Below are 18664 nucleotides of genomic sequence, written 5' to 3'. Positions count from 1 at the left end.
TCCAGGCCATTTAGGGTGATAATTAGACTGTAACAAGCAGCCGTCCCCTCTATATAGGTCATCTACTGCTAATGACGCTCTCACTGAAACACACACTGAGGAGATTGGGTTTGGTTTCAGAAACTTAAACTGTACTATTTTTGATGGGTCAAGAGAATCGCTTAACAGCATGGAAATTACCACAGAGATTCTTTTTGTTGTGTAACAATTGCAGGTCAGGCACGATCAAGGTTTTATCGCCTTCATAGGGTTTTGGTAGTTTTGTCAGTATTGCAGTTAAGAGGCATTTCCTTTTGCCGGTTCTTAAACCTGAAACAACACATGTTTAATGGGTAGCAAGTAATATGACTTACTGTAGTGGATACATGTAATATTTGCTTTAGTAAATGTAATTATTATATGTGAAATGAAAGATAAGCAAAATCCATTCATCCATCCATCCATCATCCATACCAGCTGACAAGATTAGCAACAAACCAGCAAAAAAAAAAACCACAAATATGGCAAATTTCACACATCACCAAGCAGTCTCACACCTTCTAACTTTGCTTAACACATCACGGCTGAACAGATTGTGGTTAATTTGGTAATTGTTTAGACTATTAAACACTGATTTGAATTTAGTCTTAACCATACTGTGTCAACACCACCTATTCATAAAGGAAATATTATACGCCGAAGTCCAGATGTAAATTTATGCACATGGTGTAGAGCCCAGAGGCAGCTGTCAGCAGGGGGAAAACAAAAAGGGCTGCTATGCAGAACACATGGATCATTCTGTAATTATGTGGTGGTTAGTCAATACTGTCAGCTTTTCTGTCATGTTTCATTAACACATGCATGTAATTTTTCTGCCATTTTTGCTGTAATCATAAACAAATATTGCAAAACCTGATTTTATAGGATTTTATGGCAGCCATGTTGTGGACTTTGATGCTCTGAATCTTTTGTCTTTGCTTGTAAAGGGTGTGTAGTTACACAGTGTGGGTAGGGCTGTCACGCCAACGCCTCTTTAAGATCCCTCTGTCACAAATGAACTTGAGGATAGAATAAAGTACATGGTTTTTTAAAGGAATATATTTTGTATGTTGAAAAATGAGCAGAAGAATGAGATTTATGAGGGTTTAACTTTGTTCTTCTGCCAAAAACAATTAAAAATCATGTTTTTTTAATATGTCTGAAGGCTCTGACACAAATAAAGTAATAACACTTTTTTGTGCGGTGGAAAAAAAAGTTATAAAATCAGGAATTAATTCATTTGTGCAAAGTGTATGTCTTTATGTATGTATTTATTTGTTTGTCACATGATCTGTCTATTCATAATCTAAATCTGGTTTATAGCAGTTCTCAAGAACCTGTGTTTTGTGATGGAAATGGAACTAATACCCCACATCACTGTTTTGTAATTGAAAATCATTGCATCAGTTCCACCACTGAACCTTACTGATGTCACATAAATGTTGATTTGTTCTGAGTGGCTTTCCCTGCACAACACTTCCATTATTGCTTTTTTATTACTTTTGTTGTTGCTGTTTTCCATTGAGAAATAATTCTTTAATATATATTTCAATATTTCTGCGGCTCTCGCCTCCACCGTGTTGTCATTTCTCTGTGCAGATGTGACAGAAACTAAGGCGAGGTATTTCTGCCACAGTTAGACATATGATGCTCACATCGCAGTGTAGTTTCACGTGGCAGCCTTAGTGTTCCCCGGTGAGTAGTGGCACATTAAGGAATAACAAATGAGTCCATGACCCAGGGTAGTTATTCAGGGTGTGTTTGTGGAGCAGGCAAACAGCCTATGCTATTTGCTTTGCAGTAGATTCATAAGTGAAAATTGCATTGTGCCTCCATTTGGAGAGCAGGTGATGGAGTGTGGAGGGAAACAAAGAGATTGTCACTCTCCTGGTTTCTGATGATGCTGTACCACTCTGCTGAAAGGCTCACACATCCTGCCTGTCATCTTAACACTGAATCGGACTTGTCAACATACTGTATGTGTCTGCTTTTTAAACTAGATTGAAAGAAGAACTACGACTGCGTGCAAGTGGTTGAGTATTTATTAGTGCTGAGTTTGTGAGAGAAAGTCACCGATGCATGCTGAAGCACATGCATGTGACTCTGCCTTCCTTCCTATCTGTAAACTTTGATCCTCTGACCCAACCGGTCTGCTGAACACATTCTTCACACAGACGTGTGCTGGGTAGACAGACGAGGGGGGGGGAGGGCATACGGATGCAGCCTTTTGAAGTCACTTAACATCCACCGCCACGGCTCATTTGACCCATGCACCATGAAGTTAACATGCATGACGATTTTATGATGCGGTGAACCTCGTCGAGGGCAGCTCGGAGGATCGCATGTGGTGAAGCCCTGAGAAAAGCATGCATTGAATGAGACAGCGTCTCTGAAGTGGAGAGGAGGCTGTGTCATGTTGGAGACACATGGGCTTTTTTAGGAGTTTTTAAGTGCATAGGTCACTGTGCACCATATCTGTGATCTTGAGATCTTAGAGCATTGGTTCCCAACCTTTTTTGTCTGGCGTACTCCCACAGCTCTGTCAGAATTATTTAATAGTTTTTCACTGCAGACAAAACAACAAATGTCAATCCATATTAAGGCTTGGTTTCTTTCTTTTATTCAGTAGATTTACTAAATTTTGTATTTGTATTGGAGTGGAAAAAACTGAACATTGCAACCTTTTTTACTTTTAGCTATTAATTTCTACTTATCTGATAGCTTTCTCATTACTTCTCATGTTGTTGATTGTTACAGTAAGTATATCATTATGTATTTTTTATCATTAATATTCATTATCAAATTATAATGCATATTAAGTATAATATGTGTACGCTCAGCTATTATCTTAGCTATCTTATCAAAATTAGCTAAGCTACTTTGCAGTCTTTCTTTGTACCCCCTGGTAACTGTAGTTACCATAGTTACCAGGGAGCATATGACCACATATAGGTTATAGGAAGAGCTTTTCAAAGTCTCTTTCTCCATTGCCTTTAATAACACAGAGCTATGGTCAGTGGTCTACCACTTTGCTCTTCACAGTTCCCAGTAAAGAAAAAAATACAAAATCATAGCCCTATTAGTTCAGCTGTTTGTACTTTATGTTTGTGAGATTACTTTAAGTAGTTGAATTAGGCACTAAACAAAAAAGATTTATAATAGGAAGGTAAACAGCATATGAAAAGTTGTGCACACCACTCCCTGATAAAATCAATGCGCCCCAGTGGGAGTCCCTTCGATGATGTTGCTAGATTTTTGTCCTGGGCGTCTGGAGAAAGCCTGCTCACAAATATCAGTATCATATTACCCATAACATAGTATGTCATGTGTTCAGTATTCTATCTCATCTCTGCTCAAAGCAAATGATCAAGTGTCCTAAACTGTGGGGAGTGCACTGGTAAAGGAGATCTAGTGAATTAGTGTGATAGTGACTTCAGGAGGGAGGAGAAGGTAAGAGGATGAAAAACATACAGTATATAAAGGTTTCCTAGGTTTAGAGGCAAAATGAGAAAAAGACAAAAGAGGCAGGAGAGAGGAAGAGGTAGAGCTTTTGTACAAAGTGAAAAGCCATTCATAATTTACAGATAGAGTAGGTTTCCTACCACAGAGGTCCTCATGTTGGTCAATAGTGGAAATCAAACAGCTCACCACCATTTCCTTTTAACACCCCCCCTCCTCTCCAAAACCAAAATTATCACCAGCACTCTCCACCTCCACATGATGTCAGCCAGGAGGAATTCAATCTCAGAAATGATATCATGAATGATGCATAAGACAGAAAAATGCATTTACCCTGGCGACAACACAATGAGCTGTTGTTGCAAACACCATAATGGAAAAATACGAAGGTTACGGTGATGAAAATGTATTATGAAACCGGGAAGACATTTGTGAAAGTTGTCTACTCTGGGGCTGAGGGAGCATGACCCTGAGCATAACCACAGCTTATAAGAAAATTCCTCAATATTTCTACAAAGGGAAGATGAATTTGTCTTGAAGTCCTCAGGGAGTGTTGCAAAGAGCATCTTTGTGTGCACGCGTGCATGCCCACTTATACAATGTGCGCATGAGTTTGTCTCCTTTTGCTGGAGCACAGGGGCAAGGCCGGTGTGCCCGTCTTCCATGTTAATAATGGATTTTTGATATGAGCTCCACATGAAATTTTAATCTCTGGAATAGTAGCTCACCGAGGGAGATACAAAATCAAATCAGGGGGTCGTGATTAAGCGGGTGAAGCGCATATCGACCCATTTAAATTCACATTAACCCGGCATCAAAATGTATGAGCCATGACATTGATGGCAGACATAATTTAGTGGTGTTATGTCTGTTTTGCAAAGTAAAGGTGTGATCTCTTTCTCACACATCTGCAAAAGAGAGAAAATGACACCTAATATGTTAGAGGACACTTTCTGGATGCTCGGAAATGTGAAAGGATAAGCTAACTAAATGTTGCTTATGAAGCCAAAGCTTAAAATAGCTGTTCCTCTGTGTCATAGACCTCCACTGAGTCTAAAAACTGTTAAAATCAGTATTGAGTAAGACAATATTGAGCCATGTCGTTGCAATGGGTGACACGTTTGTTTATTACAATAAACTCAGGCACTGTAGTTAGCACCCTACAATCCCACATACACCATCCATGTCATAAATACTAATTAGAGCACCAAATGTGTATCAGTCCACAACAGATACACTATTTACTCCTACTTGAGTGACATTTGCTAGAAATTACAGTGCCCTGTTGTCATAAGCTGGTGTTATGATTTTTTAAAGCTAGATGCTTGTGACCCAAGATTTAAATCATCAATATGTATGAATGGGACTGGGGCTTAATGCCACTGACAGGGTTGGGAAGTACTGAGAGACCGACGTTGTTTTTGTGTCTTTCCATGGGATTTATTGACAATAAGAAAAATATAGAATTATGTCAACATTTCCCTTTGGAGCCATTAAAATCACACTTCATCTTCTTTATGGTGGTAGTAACTATATATTTGTTTAGATGGCATACTATCAAAGACTCTATCAAGAATTTGACAATGCAGTGTTTTCTGCACAGTATAGGACTCTCCCTGCGTTTTTGCTTAAATTTGTATGCAACAGCCCAGTTAAGAACATACTAAAACCAGTTTTGTGACATAGCACTCACTGTGCCTTGTGCTGGATGAATATTTTACCAGCAATGCCAGCGGAGTGGAGGACCAGCTGAGAGAGAGAGAGTAAAACAAAGCCCACCGCTGTGTTAGCATACTCACAGGCTCAATAATGTATCACCCATTTTTGCTCCTTACACAGCATCTATCATCTCAGAATAATATAGAGTAGCTAGAAACTCATTTTCCTTAAGCAATATTACGACAAAGATTGACAACGTGTGAGTGTTTGTGTGTGTAGAGTCACATGTTATGCGTCTGTGTGTGAGTTTGTGCACGTATGAGGTGCGGTGCTGTGCAGGATGTGTGTAATTATGTGAGTGAATGAGTGTAGATCTTAAAACCAAACTAAACACCTCAGTGCCTCTGGGCTGCTAGGACACACTTAGTTGTCATTGGCTTGCATTGCACTCATGGGAAGAATTCTGTAGCTGAATAATGTGATGTATTAAGCTGTGCTCTGCAGCAACGTATGGTAATTTGTACAATTTTTATTTAATCAGGTAACATTGTATTCCAGCCAAATGGAACACTGCGTGAGCAAGGTGAACCTCTAATCTTTTGCTCTTAAGCTTCATATTCAGCTGTTTTTATCTTGTTTATCTTTTGGGGGGGGGGGGAAACTCTTTTTAAAATAACTTTTTGCCATTGACAAACTTTGAGTTACTTTTTGGTGTAAAAATGATACCGAAAGGTTAATTAATGGGCACTTTCTAAGCCACCATCTGTTGTTGAGTGCTATTCACACTGTAACAGATGAGTGGAGGATCTTCTTGCAACTACTAAGACTAGTCAATCATATGAACATCCTAAATGTGAATAAATGAAAGGACTGAGCAGTGTGGCAGCTTTTAATGAGAATGACCACAGATCAGAAGAGAATTCTGACCTCTGTTGTCTCAATAGTATGTCAATACACCAGAAAAAGGGGAAGAGGGGAGGTAATCATTTCTTGACATGTAAGTTATCGGTAAAACAGACCGTTTTGGCCAAGAGCAGTATGTGCAGAGTATAAAAGATTCTTGTCTGTATAATTCTAATTGTGTCATGTATCATAGTGACAACTATACAATAAGGTATGTCTCCATTAGAAATGCACCAGTCTGATATTCCTGATCAGACTGACCTTATTAAGCAGATTGAGTATTGGCCATGACATGACCAAAGCCACACTAAGTATAGTTTCTTTGTCAATGTCATTCTAAAATTAAATGTTTCTGCTATCAGTTACATTCATTCAGTGATAGCAACCTGCCAACTGAGGTGTTCAGTGAGTTCCATACAGAAGTATACAGATTTCAAATTTGGCAAAAAGAGAGCACTCACATCGGATCACTAAAAAAGTACTGGCAGATACCTCGAGTTGCAATATTGGAATTGGTATCAGGAGAGAAAACGTTGGATTGGTGCATCCCTAGTTTCCATCCACCAATAGAAATGCCAGAAATTCTAAATTAAATGCCACAATGTATCTGAATAATTGGTCATCACATATGTAACCTTGTCATGTCTTCTTGAATATATCCACATAAAGGTAGCTGATAGAAACGTGCAGTAACTCACATTATGATTTGCCAAAACTTCAAAAATTTGCTTAAAATGTAACTAGAGCTTCCTCCCAACTCATTCTCAAACCTGAAAGTTTACATGCAAAAATAATTATAGCAACCACTGAGGTGGTTCATATTAAAGAATTAGGGAAAAGATGTTATCTATTGCATTTTTTATCTTAAACCCCTGCCGATACCCGTTTATCACTGCACTATTAAAAGCCATGTTTAAATGACAGGTGTTTTAGGCTGTTTGTTCAAACGTAATATGGTAATTGGATTGAAAATGGCCGCCCTGGGTGATGGCACAGATCCTCTGTCTCATGGCCCTTTGTTTCAAACAGACGGTATGAATCAGGAATGTGAATTTTGTCAGCCCCCTAGTGAGCAGCAGAAGGACCTCACGCATTACCAGCTTGCGTTCTCGCTTTCTTTCTTCTGCTCTGTAACATGCTGTTCTGTGATTGAGAGCGTCTAGGTTGGAGACATTTGTGTATATGTTGGATTATAATGTGAGTTTGTACACCTCTGTGTGTTCATAAGCATGTTTATCAGATATAGAGCATTCAAGCCTGTCTGTAGAATCTGACTTTGATGAATGGATGTCGTCATTGTTGAAAAGACACTTTGAAACCTTTGAAATGCTCCTGTACTAATGCAAGATAGATAAATCTTAGTCAATTTATATTATGTTTGCATTAGCTGCTGTTTGTTTAATGGACAGGAACTTACCAAATATTATTCTCACATCAGAGTCTGACCCTGACCTTGAAACCTTCTGTACACTTATAGTTTCAAGTTTCCTGCAGCTTGACTCTGCTAACAGTGTTGTGAAGCTGCTCTAAATGGTTGCAGTGGACAGAGACGTATTGGATACACACCATGTTGTAAAATCTTGGATGTGGATGGGATTTGAAGTTTTAGTGTCATAGCGGGGCTTGATAACAGACAGAATGGCAGAGTGTTGAGGAAGTGTTTGACAACAGCCTCTACAAAGGGAAAAGTAGAATGATCCTGCCATCCGCTGATCAGTAGAAACAGAAAATGTTGGGAAGCACTCATCAAAGGGCAGTAAGCTGCCCAGCTGACTTCCCCTGCTGTTGTCTGACCAGCTGACTAGCCGTCTGACAGAATGATAGCTCCTTTGTAGTGCTACCTTTGTGTCTCCGAATTCTCTGGCTCCTCACAAATTAAACTCAAGCTTTTGAAGTGAGTTGATGTGCTCATATGCCTCTCCCCTCTCAAGCATCCAGATCCCACATCCCCCCTGCTCATCTTTGGGATGCATTCCACAGATTCAGGTTCCCACTGCAAGATCTGAGTGCACATCCTCAATTTATGTACAAGAGAACAGGTCCCTCTGGCATCTGCAAACTTGTCAGCAACACATCCTTGCAGCAGCAGCAACACAGCAACTACTGCTTCCTTGCAGTTTGCTCCAACCAGACAACACAGAACCCCATTGTCTTTGGCTTTAATTGTGCTCCTCCAGGCTGCTGGTTAGTCACACACCAGGCCAGAGTGGCATACCTGAGGGAAGTGAAGAGTGCGGTGTTCTGCCACGGATTGGCAACCACATACACATCCACGCACAGCCTCGTAGAGTGTGTACCGGTGCTTAAGGGAGCTCCCAAGAAGCCCTGTAGAGCCAATTACACATACAACTCTAATCTCTTGAGCAAGCTGAATGGATAGAGAAGGAGAGGAAGGGAGGAAGGAGCAAGGATGAAGGTCGGAGGAGATGGCAATAGCGAGGGGAAGGAAGGACGAGCAGGAATGGATTGACAGAGAAAAGTAAGGTTGAAGTGTGTATGAAATGAAAAGTGTCGACAAAAAGAAGGAGATGGGGAGGCTATGGAGAGGTCAGTGGTATGAAGACGGGGAAAAAAAAGACAGAATGGGGTGAAGGAATCCAGGGGATATACTGTACTGTAGTAACAGAAAAGAATGAGTGTTGGCAAGAGAGTGAGGGCATTTCCGAGCATCAACATAGCGTTAGATGCAGTGCCCCAAGTCAAGACACATATCTATCTGTCTAACTTTTATCAGTTAAATGGATACAGCCCTAAGAGCCCCATAGGCAGAACGTGAGACTTCTAACGGCTGACGTTTTCCCTCAAGCATTGTCAAAAGGCAACAAGGGCTTCCTTTAATGTGTTATATCTGCCTGTCATGTCAGCTGCCATCATCTCTTCAGCTTTCTCTTTCTTACCTTTTCACTCTTTCACCTTTTGCACAGAGATCTATAACTCCTATTTTCCCTTGCCTTTGTTTTTTTGCATAACCCAGATCCTCGCCTTCCTTTTTTCCCCCTCTCTAATAATATCCCCCCTCCCCTGTGGCATGGTAATGTTCTCAGAAATTACAGTGAGGTAAACAGAGCAGGGTGTTGAAATGAAATAACTGCTACAGGGCTGTCAGCTCCAGCAAGGGGGCTATCCGTCAGCAGGAAATGACACATCGGCCGCCCCCCCCCCCATCACACACACAGTTGGATTCTTCCTGTCCTCCTGGTGGCAAGGTGAAGGAATTATACTCATCAAAGGCCCAGCGCAGCCTGGAGCCTTTCCATTAACCTTCTACAACACTGGTCAATGGCGAGGGGACAGACACAACTGCCATCACACACACCAGAAACACGGATGCTTACGCTTCTGGAAGGAAGGAAATGATACAGACACAGCTTTATATATATATTTGATGGAACAGACGTACACGCATAATTACTCTGAGATACGATACATACACAGGTGCACACACACGCACGCACACCTCAATTACCGTTTCATTCATAGCCTGACAGCAGAGCGTACGCGAAGGCTGACATTAAAGGAAATTAAATCTCCTTGTGGAATGGGCCAGCCCATCTCACCTCCCGTCAAAATGCTCCCATTTCCACTCCTCCCCGTAACCTTCTCATCTGGGTATTTAGGGCTTTGTGGTGCGGAACGTCATCAAAGAGAAAACTTAGCGAGGCGGCCGTGCGTAGACGAGGCCTCCCTGTGATAATCCCCCTGCAAACGGAGCCCTCTACTATTAGCCCATGCACACAAATTACTGCTACACGTTCTGTTGCACTCTTTCACCGCATGTACTGTCACATGCTTATAGGCGAGAGTACTTTCATTCAAAATCACACACACACACACATAAACTCTCATATCATTGGCTTAGCCCAGTGAGTGAGTCAGTTAGTTAATTCTTTGATCCAGACCTCCTGTCTGCATTGGAATACGAAGCCTATTTGACATAATCCTGAAAAACATCGCCTCACATAACCAATGATAGGCTACTCAAAGGAAAGCACAGCTGCAAGGCTACACACACCAAAGGGACTTAGCAAGAGAGTGACACGTGTACAGTAGATTTTTACGGGCAGATTTAATTAAGCCTCATTCACTACCAAATCCTGTGTTATACAAACTCTTGCAAGCTATTTCTCACTCACATAAATGTGATAAACCTGCAGAAAAAGGAGGCGTTTAGTTTGTCCTAAAGTTGGGTAATTGAGTTCCTGGTTAAAGGGGAAAGAGCTGCGGTTTTCCTGCTTTCACGTTCGGCGCCGTTTTCTCCCAAAGGCTTTAATGAGATCAAACATGTCCCGTCAGATAAGACGGCTAATTAATCAGGGGAGGGACCAGTCTTCTCCTCTGACAGATGGAGAGATGGAGGCAGGACGCTGGTGGAGGCACTTCCTCTCCTCCTCCTTAACCTCTTCCTCCACCGTCAACAGAAAGCAAAAGAAGACAGAGTGAGACAGAGTTTCCTGTGGAGAAGCATAGAGCCTGTAAAGAGTCTCAAAAATGGTGTTTACATGCACGCTGCAACTGAAGTATCTCCACAACCCCCCACTGAGAAGAAGACAGACTTCTCGTATTGAAGTTGCTTTTTACAGTATTGCTTACGCGTGTGAAATAGATCTCTGAAATTTCAGTCAGACTGTAAGGAGTAAGACTTTCCTGAATTAAATGTAAAGCACAGCTGGTTACAGGTTTACAAGTCTGCATATAAACAGTCATGGTGGTACAGGAAAGAGAAACATATTCCACTACGCTGTAGTTATGTGCAGTTTATGTCTTTATTTTCATTGGATGAAAGTCAGTCAGAAGCTCATCCCCTATTTGGCCTTGCTTCCCTTCTCTTGTCTTGTTGCCAGTTCTTAAGGTTTATTAGACTAGACTTAGCTGATTCAACTAAGACATTCTTGAACTAATGGAACTAACATTTTCCTTTAGCATTCATATCATTCCATAAATTTTTATAGATGATTGTCTTGCTAAATTGCCATTCTCATTCAGGGTATATTCAGCAGCCTACCTTATTAGATGATAGACCTTAAACCATCACAGAGATTATTGCCCTTCTACTTGGCAATGCTTCTTTCAAAGACCCACGCTCATATTATTGATCTGACTTGGTTTAAAATGTAGCCTCCTATTCAAAGGTTTTACTGCCAACCTGATAGCTTTCAATCGGCTGATGAGAGGCTGTTATTATTTTTACTGAGGATGAGAAGGAAATTTACTTTTTGATTATTCGCCATCAATATGTACATTTAAAGTACAGCTCACAATGGCTGCACAAGATCCATTATTGTTAAAAGGTTTTCATTTTCAGCTATGCTAGTGCCGTGGCTTTAGGGATGACAGTGTTGTCCGTCCGTTTATCCGTCTCAGGATAAATTGTAATCATTGTGGTGACCCGTCCATTTTTCATCTAGAGCCATCATCAGGGAAAAATTTTTAATTTGCCCATTGGTACAGCCTCAACTGTAGTTTGTGTTTAGTGCTAATTAGTAAATGTTATCATGATAACACACCAAACTAGGATGATGAACATGGTTAACTTTATTCCTACTAGCATCAGCATGTTAGAAGGCATGGATGTTCGATATGAAGTAGATGTGATGAATGAAAACTGGTAGCAGATCAGCCTCTGGCTGACTACCTGAGTGGAAGGATGGATTTGATGTAATTTGATATGTTAGAAGAGAATATGCGTCAAATGCATACAGCATCATAAAGATATAATTAGAGATAATGATGATATAATATAGTTTCATGCTAAATTTAGAGACTGACTGACTGACTTGAAGCATAGATGGATGGATAGCTGGGGGACACACATGTGGATGCCTGGTTCAGTGACTTATTGACTGATAGGGCTGGGCTGCTGTGTCCAGCTGTTCTACTGTAGAGCTCAGCAGGCCCTCTGCTACCTCAGGCTCAACCCACAACCAGCTGTGCAGCTTCACCTCGCTAGCAGCAGCCCCTGGGCACTACAATGAATATACTGTTGTACAATACACACTACACAGCTTCCCTCTCTTGCTCTCTTCAGATCTTTAAACTTAACACTGAAGTTAAAAAAAAAACAACCAGAAGACTCCATGAAAACTATTGTGAATACTATACGTTAATACAGACTTGTGTGGCGTCATACAAATCCATAATCTAGCCTACATACCCACCCTTTCACACACATACGGCAAGGCGCACCATGAACTGTTGATGTATCCATATTGCATAAGCAGATGGATGTATAAGTATGTCAATATAACCGAGCGCAATGCGAGTTCAGAAAGAGTTTGGTTGCACTGTTGACAGCATTGCTACATGTTACGTGATGGCTCACTACACAGAGCTGATGCATATTTCACAGCCCCTAAAATTGATGGTGATACATTATTTCTTATACCATCTTGTCTTCTCCTCTTCTCCCTTCCCTTCATCCTCTCTCTGCACCCGCTATCCTCCCTGCTATTCTACCCTCTGGCCCTGCAGCAACAGGAGCAGGACCCTACCAACCTGTACATCTCCAACCTGCCGGTGTCAATGGATGAGCAGGAGCTGGAGAACATGCTGAAGCCCCTGGGTCACGTCATCTCCACGAGGATACTGAGGGATGCCAACGGGGTCAGCAGAGGAGTCGGCTTCGCCAGGTATACTTTAATAATGATACTAATATGATATGGAGGCATCAGTCTCCCTTCTCAACATATTGCCCTGCTGCTACTAAGCACTGTAATTGACTTTTTAAGTAATAGATGTGCAGTACATGTCTGCGCACACTATACCAGGGTCAAATATTAATTCTATACTTACTGTACATATTTGTTGTGGTTTAGTTTACCCAATTTATGTGTACACTCCCGACTGGTACTTCAAGAAAGCTCAAACAATAACCAATAATAATTTGTAAATGGATTGTGACCCCTCTTATCTGTGCAGACACATGCATACACTGAACAACAAACACACAATCGTTAGCATGCATTTGTCTACATATATAAAGACACAGGCTTATAAGTGTGTGCCTGAACTCTAGAAAGACACTTGTCAGATGAATCCTCCCCTCCAGGCAGTGGAAACTTTAAAAGGTGATTTGTTTCTATTCCAAGCCTGTCTGGCTGTGCGTCTGGCAGTGCCGGTGCATCAGTGTGTGCGCACATGCCTGTTAGTTTATACTTGTGTCCGTGCATTCATGGGCACCAGCAATTACACCCTTACAGCATAGTCAGGGCTGCTGTATTTCCACCACCAGGCTCATCACTGAACAGTTTATTTCTTTTTCTACTTAGAAAAGTTTCCACTTCAGCTTGTTAATCCCCCAAAGTCATAAACCGCTCTGTCCTTGTCCTCGGCAGCAGCCACCAGGCTCTCATTCCTCTCCACACATCCCTCCCTTGTTTACCCAGAGGAGGCCACTGACGGCAGTACCGCCATCTTGCAGGGATTTTTCTTAATCACCTGCTCTGGCTGAACTCGTCTCCTATTCCCTGCTCTATTACCGAGGGTTACAGCAGGACAGACAGGCGCAAACACACACACACACAGGCACTTGTGCACAAACATGAACATATGCACATGCAAGCCTCCACACACGCCTACACACCTGCGCATAAACACACATGCATGCACGCACATATACCAACACAAACATTCGACAGCAGACTCTCACACGTACACACACAGACAGGTAGGCAGCCTCCTGCAGACCAGCAAGCAGAGCACAGCAACAACCTTCCACAAGCCACCTGTTCAAGCAGCCCTCAGTGGGAGGAGGAAGAGACATGATGGAAAGGGAGAGTGGGATGGCAGGAGAGAGAGGGACGGGAGTGTGAAACAGTGGCCAGGTAAAAAGAACTTATCATAGAGGTTATTATAAAGAGAAAGAGAAGGTGATGAGGAGGCGTGGCCGGGCACTATGTGACGGAGAAGGATTGAGGAATAGAAAGTGAAACGAGTGAGTGTGGGAGAAAATGTGAGAAGTGAACGGGCATAATTTCAGATAGATAAGGAGAAAACAGAAAATATGAGAGAGGTACAAAGGGTGTGATTGTTTATGTCTAGATCAAGAAATAAAGGAAGGTGGCGGTAATTGACAACTAAAGGTGAGAGAAAAAAGCCAGGAAGAGGCCTGGACAAAGGAAAAAGAGAAAGCAATGTATTTTATAAATTGTGGACCTCCTGTTAGCTGTGTCAACACACAGACAGACAGACAGCTGCTAAGGGTTGGGCCATGAGGGGCATTAGAGAGAGTAAACTGAGCTAAGTGTTTGTGGGCCGATCCATTACTGTTATCAGAGCCCATTACTCCAGCCCCAGCACTAATCATTGCAGACAGCAGCACCTGATGCCATTAACCAGCAGCACAGAGAGAAAAGCCAGCCTGCCTCAATGCCTACCTGGTTTGCTCACTGACTGACTGGCTACCCCAACAACCTGACTGACCGTCAGACAGTCTGGCTAACCGGTTTGTTTCCCAATGACTGCCTAACAGGCTGTCTGCCTTATTTACTTCTTGTCTCTCCACCTGCTTTTTTGTCTACCTACCTGCTCTACTGCTGGGAAAAGCGAAGGAGAGACGGTGATGAGGAGGAGGCAAACAAGGAGTAGCCAGAGGGATTGTGTGGAGGATGGATAAAAAGCATTAGGGAATAGGAAGAGAAGCTAAGCATCAACACTTCTGCCAGATTATCACTTAAAACTCTGGAGAAGCTTGATGGATTCAGTCTGATTCTGAAGCCCCTTTAAGACGGACAACAAACACATCCCGACAAATAATATCAAAACAGCTTTTGTTTTAACAATGCAATACACAAAATCATGAATCATTATTTCACAAGTACTTAGTGAAGTATGCACTGGTTTGTTAGGCATGAGAGAAAAAAGAGCCAAAAAGTGAGGTTAGCTGTGCTTCATGCAGATCCTCTCTGTGTCACTGAGCCTCTTCGTAAAGTGAGAGCATTAAAGAACAGGTTATTGGCGTGTTGATGTAACTGTGTGGAAGCGCAGTGATGTGTGTGAATGAGGATTAGGAGCATTTAATGATTATCTTTACAAAATTCAGGTGTTGTATCAGAACTAGAATTTCGGTAAATCATTGAAATGAAATAACCGTGTTTTACTGATCTGGATTTTAGTTAGTTGCTTAGTGATAGTGAGATGTTAAGGCATGATTAGTGATCAGCTGATGAAGACTGGTTAAAAGAGAGAGGGAGAGCGGATGGATACAGGGTCAGCAAGAGATGGATGACACAGGGAAGTGTGAAAGATTACATATTCTAAAAAGAGAGGTAGAGAGAGAAAGACGTGGTGATGTGGATAGGGCAGAGCGGAGAAACAAAAGGATGGACAGAGACGGAAGGAAAGGAGGGCAAGGAAAGTGAGAGAGATGGGGCGAGAGAGAGCGAGGGTAACGGTGAAAGATGGAGGAAATAACCAAGGTTGAAAGACGGGGAGGAATGAGAGAGACGTCAAAAAGAAGAGGTGCAGATGGGCTGGGAGTAAGATGGATGGGATGGAGAGAGCGATAAAGAAGCTATGGTAAAAAAAAAAAAAAAAAAAAAAGAAGGATGGAGGTAGAGATTGGAGAGGGATGAGAGACAGAAGACAGAGAAGTGAGAGGCTGACAGCATGATATGAGTATTCTTGGAGGTGAGAGCGAATAAAGCATGCATATCTGGAAAGCAATGAATTTTGCACATTGCAAAAGCGTATTACCATGAAGGCATCACTCAAGCTTGCATTTAAAAACTCAAGTCTCATTTTAATAAGAGTCCTTTGTGCGTATACGTGAAGAATTTGCATAGTAACATTATGTGCAAATTAATGTAAAGGGTATGTTTTGTGACATGTTATTGTAACTTAAAACAATTGAACTCTTGGATAAATAGAAATCTCCATAGGGAAAGAAAAATCATTGTCCTTGACTGATGTAGATTACCAAATGTCAAATTGTGGTCACTCTTTTACAAATTCATTAAAAGTTTTTTAAAGTCAAATGGAATTTAACTGTAATTTTATTGGTGCAAGATCTGTGTGGGTGGGCACTAAAAATACCTTTATAATATTGCTTATTGTTAGCCTCTACTTAGTCCCATCTTTCATCTGAGCGCTCCTTATGTTACTCCGTGACTCATCCTTACTCCCTGTTGTGAATCACAGGCTATACCAGAGTGTTAAGGTCTACATGTTGCTGTGAGTTGCCATCACCACATCTGGACCTATTAAAGAGTGACGGCAAATGTTAGCAAGACCCCCTTCCTTTATATAACGTGGGCAAAATCACACTCAGTGTTCAGGAGCTGCCGATGACCCAGCAGGTGTTAAAGTAACAACCAGGAATCAGTGGTAATGGTAGTAAGCTACCACTCAGAAAGCCAGTTAACTCAGCTTGCTAGCTTTCACTTTCCAAATGGAATATGAACTTGCTAATAGAAAAGGAGAAAATACATCTTTTATCAACGTCTATAGGCTATAGGGCTTCTGTAGTGCACCACAGAGAGAGTCACACGTCTTCTAGCAACGCCAGCTTCCGGATGTCAGTCAAGTGCTGCTGACTCAGATGCTTGAAGCTTGAAGCTTAGACGGTGTTTCTACAAATATGTCCAAAAGATGCCTGCCAACATACAGTACATTTTATATATGTTTGATATACAGTATGTATGTGTTTTGATGTAATGTGTGTAATTGCATTAGTGTCTGTGTGCTTCTGATGTGAGAGATCAGAGCCCCTCTGCTGGTCAGTCCGCCTGTAGACGATTGATCCAGCAGACGGGAAAGGGGGAACAGGTCAAAATTTCAAAAGCTTTCTGTATCCTCTCTCTCTCCCACTCTAGAAATCAATTATGATACTATCCATAAGCATGCCATTTTTACCTTTTCCCACCTTCTCATCTCCTTTTTTCCTACATCCCTTTTTGCCTGTTATCTCTGTCTTTCTATCCTTTGTATTTTTGAGAAGAAGCTGCATAACAACTACTTTCCCAGCAAACCCTTAATTTCACTATCAACTACAGACAATGACTTTCCCCAGCAGATAGTCCGACAGACACTTAGACTTTCATCTTTTCAGCCTCTGCCATTTTATGATATGCATTAGGACATAGCAAAAGGCATTTCTGGCAATCGGCTAAGCTAAAAACAAGGCTTACCTAGTCTGTTGCAGGCCATATTTCGGCCTTTGTCATGGCTCAAAAACTGACATCTATAGAAAATACAAATATATATATCTATATAAGAAAACTTACACACCTGGCAGAGATCTGCACTCCACTGAGTGCACCCTTCTAGTTAAGTAGTGTGAAGTATTCCAGTGCATGATAGAAAAAAAAAAGAAAAAGAAAGAAAAGAGAGAAAATGACTGCATCTCTAGGGTTGCAGCTTACCGTAGAATACATTTTGCTTATAAATGGTACCATGGTCTAGATGCCATGAAGAAATTCAGTATATCTCGCGTTTTGTGGAAATCAGTGTAGAGGCTGCCAGTGTTCTTCTTTATGGTCTGCTTTATTTGCAATAATTATACTTTTAAAGACCTACTAAGTACTTTTATTTGTGAGAATGGATTTGTTAGAGACTAGAATGGTCAATTTCAGCCTTCGCTAAAACTGGATATTAAACATTTCCTAAAATAACCCTTTTGTATCACTTTTTGTTACAGGATGGAGTCCACAGAGAAGTGTGAAGTAGTGATACAGCATTTCAATGGAAAATACCTGAAAACCCCGCCAGGAATTCCAGGTGAGTCTCCTTCCCTTGCTTTACATTACTCTCACATCACCCATCTCCTTCCTTTCTTTCTTGGAAAATCATCACCTTTGCAATGAGAAACCCTCCTTTCTAATTCAATTATGGTAATTTCTCATCTCAGATCTGCAGGACAGCTTGATAGATTGTATATGCTGTTGTTTCTGACACCTGAAGCTAGCTGTCTTGGCTATGGCTGAATAGCTGACGGTTCTATAGGTCTCTTCCTCTCTCCCTCTCCTTCTCTGTCACCATCTCTCTCCCTCCCTGGTGGTGCTGCTGCTGCAGGCTGGAACTTCTCAGGCAGGAGAAAGCCCTCTTAATATTCACACTCATGCCTCTGTGCTGTTCTTTGCAATCTACTTAAGAGCTTGCACTCGCCCCTCTTTCCTCTCCTGCTCGTGCTCTCTGTTGCCGTGTCCTCTCTCCTTCCTATCTGTCTTGTCTGCAGTCACCCAAAACACTGGAAGAAGCTGGCCAAGGAGAGAACTGGCAGGGAAAGAAAGAATGTCACCAAATGGAGACAGATTAAGAGACAAGATTGTATCTTATTGTGTGTTAGCACAGAAAGTTGTCTTTTATTCAGTGTCCAAAGTCATCATTACTGTCCCACAAGTTTAAAACAAAAAGACAAAGCACTGGAAAGGTTGGAAACAGTGCACGTCTCTAAGGGAGTAAGTGTGACAAGAGGCAGCAGCAAAAAGAGAAGCAAGGTAGAGGGAGAGTAGAGCTATGAAAGAAAGAGTCAGAGGGAAAGGCTAGTATGAAGAGGAAAAAAAGTGCTGTCTAAGCAGTTTTGGGGCCAGGTGCTGCGGCGCTCAAAGCCTCCTGTGCGTCCCAGCAGGACGTGCAGGCCAGACAGGGTGATACCGAGGAGATCTCCTTCACCCTGTGGCAATTTTATTAA

The 18664-nt window shown here is 41.7% G+C and overlaps 1 protein-coding gene across 8 annotated transcripts in view; it reads left to right on the top strand.

Moving 5' to 3' along the window:
* rbms3 (RNA binding motif, single stranded interacting protein) overlaps nt 1–18664 on the top strand; it is a 298854-nt gene that overhangs the window by 212580 nt on the left and 67610 nt on the right. For all 8 annotated transcript variants that reach the window (XR_006100092.1, XM_042434717.1, XM_042434716.1 and 5 more), the window contains 2 exons: nt 12508–12665; nt 17672–17751. Coding sequence is in view for 7 of the 8 variants with exons in the window: in XM_042434717.1 (XP_042290651.1) it covers nt 12508–12665; nt 17672–17751 (238 nt within the window). In the remaining variant the exon portion in view is untranslated. The remainder of the gene's footprint in view (nt 1–12507; nt 12666–17671; nt 17752–18664) is intronic.

Source organism: Thunnus maccoyii, chromosome 15, assembly GCF_910596095.1.
Source record: "Thunnus maccoyii chromosome 15, fThuMac1.1, whole genome shotgun sequence".
Classification (NCBI taxonomy): Eukaryota; Metazoa; Chordata; class Actinopteri; order Scombriformes; family Scombridae; genus Thunnus; species Thunnus maccoyii.
The sequence above is the reverse complement of the archived record's forward strand: the minus strand, read 5'-3'. Positions and strand labels throughout refer to the sequence as shown.